Here is a 12,263-nt window from a genome sequence, read left to right as displayed (position 1 = left end):
CAGGTACAACACTTGTTGATGCCAGCAGAGAGGCTGCAGAAAAAGCTCACATTCTTGCTCAAAATAACCTTTGTTTCTGCTGGTGTTGAAGGCAGAATACCAGGCTGGATGGGCCATACACCTGACCTAGGAGGGCACTGCTTCTCTTGCTACCTCAGGAGGGCATGGTGCAGGCTGTTCTTGAATTTACTCCAACTGTCAAGATAATTACTTAAGTCTCGGGTCAACCAAACCCACTTAGAATAAAAAAGGGGTTTTTTTAGAAAAAGAGACTGGCTTCCTTGCTCTGCGTGCCACTGACAGGTGGGAACTGGATCACACTGAGGGCAGAAAGCAAAAGGTACTAAAGAGGATACAGAGATTATTCTGCCCACGTCCGTCCTGTTGGAAAATTCCCCTTTCCCTGACCCAGAAAACAACCTCGCCCCATTCAGGAGGACACAAGCATTTCAAGGTGAAGCTACATGAAAAGGTGCAATGCTTGGAGCTTGATATGCCTCCTCACCCTTCTTGCCCCCATTTGATCTTCTCCATACCTTTCAGGCTACTGGTGTTGCTGACTGACTGTGAATGGACATGAGTTGTTGCTCTACCTGGTGATTATCAGGCTTTCAAATGAAGGAGGAGCACATCTTCTGAGTGCAGGCTTGCCCCAGGATTGAAGGAGAAATTGCTGTTGCTGGCAAAGCGCTCTGCTCTCAAGAGAGTTAGGATGAGGAAAAAAGCAAGATGTTTGTTTCAAATAATTTCATTGCAAGGTTTCAATTTCTTTTCTGTGGGAGTGCTGGCAAGCAGTGGGAAAGAGTACATTTGCTTGTAGCAGTAGCAACAACTGAGATCAGAAGTCCCTTTCTCTGTTTTCCTTCCTGTGTTCTCCGCTGGGCTTTTGTGTTGTGTGATAGCACTGTTAGTTAAATCCTTTCTTTAATGCAAATGTGATGTAAGTGGGATGTGTTAGCTGCAATTTATGACAAAACAAGGCTTAGATATTTTTAATTGTTATTATTCTTTTTTCATGTAGATTAGGCTGCATTTCTCATTTTGTCAAAGCTGTAGTACTTTACTTAATTATTCCTGGCTGCAATTTAGAGCAAGATCAGGGCATCTTCATTCATCTGACTGAATCACAGGCCAATATATATGTGGGATTAATATGAAATGTGAGGGCAGGGCGTAAGGACTCACATGGCTTAAAAGTTAGCTTGAGCTCCAACATGTGTTAGTTCTTTAAATTTCTTACAGAAATGCTTTAATATGTTCTTGAGATAGATTAACCCTTAGTCCATTATCTTTTTCCTTTGTCTGTCGAGCTGAAATGTTAAGCAGAGCTTGGTTCCCCAGTTTTGTGATAAATGATAAGAGAGAAGAGAGACCTTCTTGTATCCTCCTATAAATAAAAGCCTGTAGCAGCAGTTTGAGGAAGCCATGCATCCATCTCAGGGCAAGGATCCTGAGGAAACAGGCTTCAGGGTTTTGGGGTTTTGTTTCTGGAGCTTCTCAGGCTCATCCCATAGCAGCTTGCTAGCTTGAGTTCAGTGCTTAGTGCAGGATTAGGGTTTAGCAGTAACCATGGGGCTTGGACTTCGTGGAAGTCTCAGATGTGATGTGATTCTTCCTTTTGGGGACCACAGCTCTATTTGCAGTTCATTTTAACTGCATTTTAACTGTGCAGTTTTGTCGTGTTCATTGAGGGCTCATGCTGAAATAGTCTCTGGGGGGCTTTGCATGGGCATAAATGTTAAAAAGACAGTGCTGCCTCTCTATAAACATCTGCAATATACTAAATGAGATGTGCATGGGAGGTGGAGGTGATAAAGAAGAAAACATTTTCTGCCCTTTTTGTTGAGAGAAAGCTCAACTGTGAAGAGGCATTGCATCATGAGCTCTAGTGAAAGATCAGCTATTTCCCTTGGGGAAATAAAAGCACTTGCCTCATTTCCCCCTCACTGGCAGCTATTGCTTAGGAATTTCATTTGAGAATGAATGCTGCTTTGGTTGACCTGAGGAATGGCCATCAGTGGTGTGTGCTGTGGGAGGGACAGCATGATTTTCACAGAAAATAGTAGTTCAGTTTAGAAGTCATGTTTTGGACCCAGAGACATAATCTGTATGGATTCTGATGCAGTCAGTGGTCTCTATGAGATTAGTTTTTATCTTTCACATCCTTGCTGGGCTGAAGAAATTGCAGATTACATGAGAAGCAGTGAATGGAAGGAGACCAGGAGTTCTGATGGGGAAAATACACTTACTGGGCTGGGAGGAGGAAGGAGTGATGATGTGGCAGCCATTACCAAGTATATATTTTCCTTAAGTGTTGGGAGGAGACACACCTAACTGAGGCACTTTTTTTTGTTGGTTGTGTGTTGTTTTTTTAATTATTTTTTGGGGTGTGTGTTTTTTATGTTGTTTTGTTCTTTGTTTGTTGGTTTGTTTGTTTTGTTTAAATAAAAATAATATGCATTGGCTTGGAGAGAAAATTCACTATTTAAACACTAGCACCCAGAAGTGCCATTGCTCAGCCCAGCAGCGTCTGGGTCTTGGCTGACAGAATAAATCAGAGTCTGAACTGCTCTGCTGACTGCTTATATACCTTGCCCTGCTGCTGTGACATGTGCAAGGATCTGTGGTTAGGAAACTCATCTCCAAGCCTGACGTTTGAAGACAGAAAGTTTCACAATTCCCAGCATACACATGTTGAGGTGTTGCTGCTCGGCGCTTTTGTAGAGATCTGAAGATGAATCAGCTGTGTCTGAATTGGCCTAGAGCTGAGTTGGCCAGCTGGAGCTGCCAGCCCTCGCACCTCAGCAGGTTGCACAGGCAGGGGTTGCACAGCATGCCTGGGGGGCATGGGAGGGCCATGGTAGAAAAAGCAGCTTTTGTCCTGGGCTGGGTGAGCCACTAGGTGACACAGACTGGCTTCACCTCTCCCCAGACCAGGCAGAACTGTCATAAGAGCCAATGATAGATTTACTTGGCTGTATCATCTGACTTGCCTCTGAAACGCCCTTGCTCTTTTGCTTAAAGCAGTTGAGGTTGTGATACAAGCATAATGTAAATCCTAGTAGACGTGTGTTAATTACTGCTGTTACTCGGCTGTTGTCAAGGTGTCTTCTACAGGAAATAGATTCTCTGCTGGGAAAACAAAGTGGAATTTCATCTGCTGGGCCTCAGTGGGAATTAGCAGAGGACTTCTCCTTTACTGTGTCTTGTTACGAGGTGACAAGTACAGAAGAATATGAGAGCTGTGGGAATGAGTTTGCCAAATCTTCCTCCATTCACCTAAGTACGCTGCTCAGAAAAGACTTACTTGTTTTAACTTAAAGCACGGGCAGACAAATCTGTATGGCAAAAGTGAAGTGCCACTGTATACTGAGAGCAGTTCAGCTCCAGAAATGTCAAAGAAAAACAGTAAACAGTGTTCAACCATGGTTGAGCATAAGAAGGGTGCTGTTTCTCTTTTCTGGTTAGTGATTTCTCTTGATGATGATGGATGGCATGGATGACTTTGGTAATCATGGTGACAGTCGTCTCCAACAGGGTAGATCAGAGGTACCTGCTTGAGCAATCAGCAATGGAATGATGATAAATATTAAAATGGAGATGTCCATTATTGGAAGTTCAGTATCATAAGTGTTAGCAGGTTGGCGAGGTATGAACTCCACAAGCAGCTCATCTCTCAAAGAGATGAGTCTTGGCTGGTATCCATGTGAAAAGGCTTGTCTGCAGCTGCATTGCAAGGAACATTCCAAGTTTAAGCCTAGGTTATTTAAATCAGTCATATTGATGGCAAATGCTGTGTCAGGTCTTTATGGCTAGAGACTGACAGAATGTTCCCTGTACCTTCAGTATCCACTGCTAAGATTGTCTCAACCTGCTCCCACAACATTATTTGAATCACTATCACTTAGACTGTCCATATTTCCAGACTCTGACAATGGGTCATTGCGTTTGATACTTACTTTAAATCTGAACACTACAACAACATTTACCTCAATGTCATAGAAAATTAAATTACTACTTGGTTGTCTTTTTTTCCGTGCCTGCTTTGTTTTATAACTACTTATTTGCTTCAAACAGAACACTACAAAGCTGTAAGGGTATATGGGGAGATGAAGTGAGAAATTCAGCTGAAGCTTTATCTGTCATTATTATGGCAGTTTGAGGGAAGGGGAAGATGAAAAATAGAAGGGCAAGAAAACTAAATTTCTGCGGTGAGAATGAAGACTTGGATTCTGAAAACATTTAGTAATTTGGTATTTTGTAATAGACTGGGTGGGGTCTGGCAACTGTGCAAGATGCTACACAATCTTGGAGCTGTGCTTACAGAGATAATAGGAGGGCTGTATTTGGCTGGTATTCCTTTTTGCCTCAGTTTCCTGGTCTGTCAAATAAAGGTATGTTCTCTGTGTTACGCGGAAAACCAGTATCTGAGCCCAGATCAGAAGTCAAGGTTTTTATCTTCCAGTTCTCCATTTAGACCACACCTTTCTTTTTATAGCTATGGGAAAAAAGTCTGCTCCAGCATGTCATTTAGTAAAATACTATATAGGAAAAGCAGAACTAAGCCCAAAAGAGCTAAAACTAGCTGGTTTCAAATTAGGAGACAGAAAAAGTTCTGCCGATTCTTTCTGACAAATGGAAACCTAAAGTTCCACACCAGATGTGCTCATCATTGGGGTTGTTTTTGGCAAACTGAAATGCCTGCAAAGGTGTATGCTGAGTGGTGTCCTAAAGACTGTGGTACAGGACTGGCTATTGAAGTGAGGGAAATCCTTTCTTAGGGTAAGTTCTACTGGGATGTGTTTGTGAGGACAGATTGGAACATTGTGTCTTGACAGTTTGTCCATGCCGTGAATGTATATTCCTGTCTTCTGAGGTTCTCTAAGTGAAGTTTTAAAGCTGGAGCTGAAACCCTTTCATACTATATATGGCATTTGTATGAGTGATGGAAACTGGAGTGTATTTTTAAAGCTAGATTGGTGCAGGAATACGGATTGGGAACAAATGTTTATTTGGATAAAATCCAACTCCAGGGATTGGTTTTACTGCTGCACATAAAATCTGTAGCAAGCTTGTAAAAGCAGCCGTTGAAAAAAAATCTTAACAGGGCCTTCCCCGTGGAAAAAACATGAATTTGGTGAAACATTATAGAGCTAGAGAGTTACTCATGGTGGTTCATGTAGTAGCCAGTGACACTGTGCATGACATCCTATCTGTCACATTAGAATGCAGGGATGCTCTTACACTGTTGGCACACAACTTGCTAGTAGTGCTGCTATTTTCATATATATTGGTTCGTTTAGAAATAGCTGTTTGTGCCCTAAGCATTATATCACTAAAATTGGCACTACATTCTTAACAATATTGCACAGCATTGACATGAGCACATTGAGCCATAAAATGAGCTGAGCTGTTTTACATACTGCTGATAAATATTTGAATGAAAACAGTTGGCAAAAAAAAGGACACAAGTGTCTTTGGGTGTGTTAATGTAACTGTCTCCTTTCAGTCCAAGTGTTCTGTTTGACTTGCCTATCTTGTTGTTTCTATTGCTGTACAGCTAATTATGTTGAGCCTCTGTGGAACAATTAACATTTGGACTAAGAATGCTGATATCTAAAGTCATTAAACAATTTGTTTTTATTTTGTTTTCTGAAACTGCTTTCTCTGTTGTTGTTGAAGGATGTTGAGAAGGAGAGAGAACCTCATGTTTATCTCAGTAAAGAAGAAATTAAAGAGAAGATACAAAGCTATAATTCATCTGTCACTGATAAATTAAAGATGACCTTGGTAAGTTTTCCACAGGACTCCTGTAATTTTTAATAGGAGCAATTGAATGGTAACTTTTTAGTGCATTGTGAATCATTTTGGTCTCAGCATCTTTCATATGAAATTATCTCTGTTTTAATGGCTTTGTAAAAGGCTCTTTGTTAGATCTGTAAATTAAATCTCATCTCTGAGATTTTTATATTTTATCCATATAGCTCTCTTTATATCGACTGAAACAAACTGTAGTAGAAAAAAATGCCTTGTTTGAAATGTCTCAAAGATAAAATCTCATTTGACACCTAAGATGTAAATTTGTCAGATGAAAACTGTCAGCTGATAAACATGAAGATCACAGAATCATAGAATTGCTCAAGTTGGAAGGGACCTCTAGAGATCTAGTCCAACTCTTCCACTGAAGCAGGATCACCTAGAACACTTTACACAAAACTGCATCCTGGTGGGTTTTGAGTATCTCCAGAGTTGGAGACTCCACAAGCTCCCTGGGCAGCCTGTTCCAGTGCTCCGTCACCCTCAGTGTAAAGTTTTTCCTCATATTTAAATGGAACTTCCTACATTACAACTTGTACCCGTTGCCCATTGTTCTGACACTGGGAACTGCTGAGAAGAGCCTGTCTCCATCTTCCTTGCACCTGCCCTTTAGATACTTGTATACATATAGTTATAGGTATATATTTATCTTGTTCATGTACATAGATTTTTGTCAGGTATCTCTCTGATAAAGATGCTCAACCCGTGAGAAAAGTTTAAAAATGCCATGTTTTTTATAGGAGACTTAATTTTCAGAGTAGACACTCAGGTTTTCAGCAGGAACAGACTTCCTTCCCCCATCCCTCCTAATGCAGATAATGGAATGCATCTAGACTTTTTATTTCCAAGGATTGTGGACCTGATCTAAGATTGAGTCCTGCCTACTGCAGACCATACTAACAAAATCCACATCTATCTGCTAAGCAAGCTGTTACTCAGTCATTGCATTGTCCAGATTTTTCTGATACATTACATAGTCCGGTAGGTGTACAGTATATGGAAATTTTGAAGTTCCATTATATGCTAAACCATATGACTATGTACTAAAAAGATTTTGTTATGCTTTTGCGTGTGGGTCAGGAGTCAGTATGCCTAAAAGCAAAATGCCTGAAGTTTTCTGGCTCAGTAAGGTTTAATCCGTTTTGTTACTTTGTCTTTCAGAAGCAACCGGAATAAATAATTAGAAATGTTGATTAGATTGGCATTTATTCTGGTTCCTTTTTTAATTGCAATGGGATTTGAGCACCTGAATGCCTTTGACTAATTTGGTGAGCACTGCTAAAATATGTGAGATAGTTTCTGTATACCTGCATAAAATCTGTTGATAAAGATGTGTGTTAGTGGTCTTCATAGTTCTCTTCTAATGTGAAAACTTAGCACGTTTGCTTGATGAGAGCCCAATACTTTTAGAATTCAGTAGGTATTATTAAGAAGAAGGCAGGTATTATTATTCAGTGCATATTGTTAAGAAGCAGATACACCAGAAAGAATAAATCTCTGATTATTGAAACAATGTATTTCCTAGGACACATCATGTATTACAGTGGCATTTAATTTCTGTTCCCCATGACCATTTTAACCTGCCTGCTCTGCTGGTTTGTCACTACTGGTCATTACTGCTTTTAACAGTCCGACACTTTCCTTCTGTTGCAGAACGCAAACGGGATTTACACTGGCTTCATCAAAGTTCAGATGGAACTATGCAGACCAATCACTGTGCAGTCTTCCCAGAGCCAGGGGAGATGTGCTCCCAGCAATAACCAAACTGCCTTTTACTTGCCGGATGGCTGCATCAATACCCTTCACATCAGCAGCACCAATACTGTTCGTGAAGTAATTGAGGCTTTGCTCAAAAAGTTTTTGGTGGCTGACAACCCTGCCAAGTTTGCACTTTATAAACGCTGTCACAAGGAAGACCAAGGTATAAGTTAGGCTTGTGGCATTTTGGTAGTTTCAGGGGCCTGGGGAGGGAGTTGTGCTGTAGGAATACTTAAATAAGCAGGGTGGAAGAGCTCAGATAAATGGAGGTGACAATCTTGCTCTCTCATCTTTATTTTTGAAAAGCAGCATGGGTAAGAGAGTAAATGACTTGGGGATATATCAGGATCATTCACAAAATACTAGAGAACCCACTAAACCATCTGCACAGATCTCCTATGCCTCGCAGTCCATTATATTTTATTGAAGATGCCCCTTATTCAAGCTCTGAATTTCAGATAGCCTGATAGACTGCAGATTTGTGAGATAAAATTGCAGGATGTATTTTTTGAAAGAGAGATTGTGGTGTCTCTGATGCCTGAAGTCCTTGCATTGGCAGAGAGCTGTTGAAGGGATGTGCATCATGGGCACAGGCATGCACTGTGTTGATGGGAGTTAGTGCACGTGGCTCTTCCAGTGCAGAGACTGCAGTTGGAAGTTTCTTTGGATGTTGCATTTGGAAATACCAGAAGATGCGAAAGGTATTTGTAGTGGAAACCACGTTTTGCCAACGTGGTGTTCTTGCACTTCGGTTCTGCCTTCTTCTATGGATATTGAGAACTGAAATGTTCAGATGTTTCTGACTGCCAGTCACACCAGAACTGTCACGCAGGCAGAGTTGTCTCTTAGGCTTCATGTGTGAGATTTTCAGTGGAAAAGGTATCAGAATAGTGATATCACAGCTCCGATGTCTTAAGTGCTTAGTTATAGCAGCAGGCCCATGTTGTATTTTTTTGTGTGTGCTTGTATTCAGATGGTGTACTGTGTTGACTGGAGGACATTTCATTCCTGTGTGAATGTAGTGTTGCCCTGATACCATCAGTCATCCAATCTGCTCATCTCCTCCCTAAAAACTCATTTGTTCAAAACCAGTATGTAGACTAATACGTAGACAGTATGTAGAATATTTAAGTTTTCTGGCTGTGCATGCCTGTCTCTGAAATTTTATAACATGAGCCACTGTTAATCATTCAAAGCACCCAAAACTTTGTTAGGAAAGATGATAATTACTGTCATTTTCTTCTCCTTCAGTTTATACATGCAAGCTGTCAGACCGAGAACATCCCCTCTACCTGCGTTTGGTGGCAGGTCCCAGAACAGAAATGCTCAGTTTTGTTCTACGCGAGCATGAAACTGGAGAAGTCATGGTATGTTACACTCATGCTGGTTTTGTGTGTGTTTAACTTCATGGATGAACGGGCTCCTGTTTGATCTGTGTTGACAAGACGATCCATTTTTTGGAAGCAGATTTTTTTCTTCTTATATTTACTTGGAGCATTTTGTAAACATGTGATTTGTGGTTAGACTGACCAGTTGTTGCTTGCAGAACAAAAAACAGTTTAAAATAGGAAAATGTTTTCAGATCCCTACGATTTGCAAGGAAAGGTGCCTGATGCTGTTCCAGTTGGAATTTGTTTTGAGCATCTGAGGTTTTGCTTAAAAATACTGTGTATATAAATAACTTGTGTACTTTCTGTTAATCTTGTCCATCCTTTTCTCTCTTTCGCTTTCCAGTGGGAAGCTTTTAGTATTCCTGAACTGAAAAACTTCTTGCGTATACTGGACAAAGAAGAAAATGAGCAACTGCAAATCTTAAAGAAGCGTTATGCGACTTACAGAGAAAGACTTGAAGAAGCCCTTGGTGGGGTGTGGAAACCTGGTTAAAAGGGGGCCAAAGGACACTCAGGAAAATGCACGCTACCGAATGTCAGTATAGCATGCCAAACCCAATGTACAAAGAGCAGCAGAGAGTAGTTTTCTTTATTTGGAAGACTGTTTTGTGATGCCGGGGTACCTGAATTTTGCTATAGACTTAGTTCCATAAGCCAGGTCACTTAGCATCTTGCACCCATAAGTAAGGGATTCTGCATGTTTGTACATCAGTTTGCAACCCTCTGTGTGCCTAGGGAGTTTTCCAAGTTATCTTGGTGCAAGCTGTGAAACTGTAATCCATTTTCTAGGATGCTATGAAATAAGATTTTATTTTATTTTTCTTCTTTGCTTTAATGGTAGCTTTACAAGTAAGGATGTGCAAATTGATGGGTTAAAAAATGAATTAAACTGTCTGGAAAATAATTAGTTGGAGCACTATCTTTGAGATGACATTAATTTGCACTACCTTTCTGTTTTCAAATAGTTACTGTATAATTTGTGGGAGAACTGTTATAGATGGAAGGCAGATGAGATCTGCTGGTCTGTTCTGTGAAATCTGTGGAAGGTTTTAAAGTGTTTTTTTCTGGAGAAGGTAAAGAGAAAGTTGAAAAGAAGGTTGAGTTGAAGGTTGAGTTGAGGAAGGAGATCTCTGTCAGAACAGCTGTCAGAGGACTGGTTTTAAATGGAAATAGTATTTATACAGAGGAGAGATGAAATACTAATTCTACAAGGTTAAAGTTTGAGGATGTTATTGTGATTAAGTTTTACAGGTTTTTTTTTTAACTGCATAAATCCACACTGGAAAAGAAATAAAGATGATAGAAATAGTGGGAAAGAATGAGAGGCAAAAGCTGTATAAGAATGGAAGTGGAGCTGCACATACAAGTCATTATTGCAGAAGCTGGTCCCATAAATGTGTAATTGGGGGTTGAAAAGTGCAGCAAAGCTAAAAGGTGGCTGCTTACTTGAATTCTGAAAAGTGGACAATGTCTCAGATAAGTCTGTGAGGAATGCCTATCTACAACTGTTTAAACATAAGCTATAACCAGAGATGTGTTTGGTCTTCATTGCAAGTCAGATCTCTCCTCTGGCTCAGTGATCCATTTTTAGGCTGCATAATTTTGAATTATTATATCTGAAAGACAAAAATAGCTTCCTCTGCTTCTTTGTTAAAGGCTCAGTCAGATAAAGAAAGCAGAATTTCTTACTCATGTTTCCAGCTGCTTAGCAGAAAGTTAACATTTATTGGCTGTGTTGCTGACTGAGCTTAGGAACTCTTGCTTTTAGTAATTCAGAAAGTTATTTCCTTATTGCTTTTAAATTCTTAATTGAAAAACTGATTACCAAATTCTGCAGACTGCTGATTTACTTGATTTAAAAGTAGGAAAAATGTAGCAAGAAAAAAAAATTACTTTATTGTAAATATAATTGTTGTTCTTTCAGAGTTATTTATCTAAAAAAGCACGTTCAAAAGAAACCAAAGAAGTGGGTGTGCAATAGAAGCATGAGGCAGATTTGAGTAACTGATACTTCAGTCATTATCACTCCAGAGAGGAAATGAGTTATATATTGGGAAGGTTGGGGGGGGGGGTGGGGAGGGAAGGGGGGTGGAGAATTGCTAGGGATTTAAGAGCAGCAGAAGGCAGTAGGGATTTTTCCCCTCCACGCTTAGGGTGTTCGTTTTAAATTCCCAAGTAATTGTTAAAACTTTAGTGACATCTAATGGATACTGTGCGAAACTCCAAGATGCTTCAGTTCTTCCCCGAAGTTCGACGTAGTTGTGCCTTTGTTTCCTTTCCTTAGTAAGACTTTTTAACTCTTCACAGTTTTTTGTTTTGGGTTTTTTTTGTTTTGTTTGTTTTTTTGTAAAAATAATTTGCAAGCTTAATGAGACAATCATAATGTTTTAAAGTGTTAAGATAAATTAAGAGTAGGACTAACTATAAAATATATATGACATATCTTGTTTGTTTTTTAATTTCACATGTAACATTGTAGTGCATGTGTGAGTTAGTAACATTATATTCAAGTGAGACACTTTATAATGGTTCAGGGAATGCTTTGATGTTTTGTTACAATTTATTTTTCTATGAATGCAGCAGCATGTTGGTGGGTATTCTGTTAACATCTACTTAATTTATGTATCTGCCCATAGCTTTGTAATCATTACATAATCTCTGTCAATATTGAACCATTTGTTGCTCAGATTTAAACACTGTTTGAGTTCAAAAGTGGAGTAGAAAAATATGTGAATCTTGTTTTTACTTGAACTATCAGTCTGTTATGTAGGCACATCTGCATTTACCTTAGCCAAAAACCTCAATCAGTGTTGTATGCACTATGAGTCTTGATTTGGGGTGAAGGGAGAGGGGGTAGGGTGGGGGACCAAAATAAACATTTTAATTTTGTCTTAGTCTGCGGTTAATTATTGTGAGGTGTCATGTGTGGATTTATTATTATTTTTTTTTACACACTGACAGTTACAATAGGTTTAATTTAAAAGAAATGGTGATGCCTAGTCAGTTCTTCTCTTTGTTACATTTCAGTATCACATTGAACTGTCAAACTGTTCATTGCATTATATGATGGTACCAGAATGATTAAGTGATGGGGGGGGAGGGAATACAAGGAAACATTAACATGTATGTCTTTAAAAAAAAAAACAAACAACACAAACTATTTATAACTTTGACAAGTTTAGTTTTATTTTTGTAGGGAAGCTTTTATTCCCCTTAAAGTTATTACTGAAATGGCAAAAAAAAAAGTGGTGGTTCCATAATTAAAGTTGAAGTTGACAAAGCTTAGTTCTGTGTTGC

General features: G+C 39.5%; 1 protein-coding gene across 3 annotated transcripts in view; it reads left to right on the top strand.

Annotated features, from left to right (window-relative positions):
- The window catches only part of RASSF3 (Ras association domain family member 3), a 79,879-nt gene extending 70,009 nt beyond the window's left edge, over positions 1-9,870 (top strand). For all 3 annotated transcript variants that reach the window (XM_051634160.1, XM_051634153.1, XM_051634170.1), the window contains 4 exons: positions 5,683-5,790; positions 7,471-7,738; positions 8,827-8,942; positions 9,310-9,870. In XM_051634160.1, coding sequence (XP_051490120.1) covers positions 5,683-5,790; positions 7,471-7,738; positions 8,827-8,942; positions 9,310-9,459 — 642 coding nt within the window. In that variant the 3' untranslated portion in view covers positions 9,460-9,870. The remainder of the gene's footprint in view (positions 1-5,682; positions 5,791-7,470; positions 7,739-8,826; positions 8,943-9,309) is intronic.
- The last annotated feature ends 2,393 nt before the right edge of the window (positions 9,871-12,263 follow it).

This window comes from Apus apus, chromosome 1, assembly GCF_020740795.1.
Source record: "Apus apus isolate bApuApu2 chromosome 1, bApuApu2.pri.cur, whole genome shotgun sequence".
NCBI lineage: Eukaryota > Metazoa > Chordata > Aves > Apodiformes > Apodidae > Apus > Apus apus.
The sequence above is the reverse complement of the archived record's forward strand: the minus strand, read 5'-3'. Positions and strand labels throughout refer to the sequence as shown.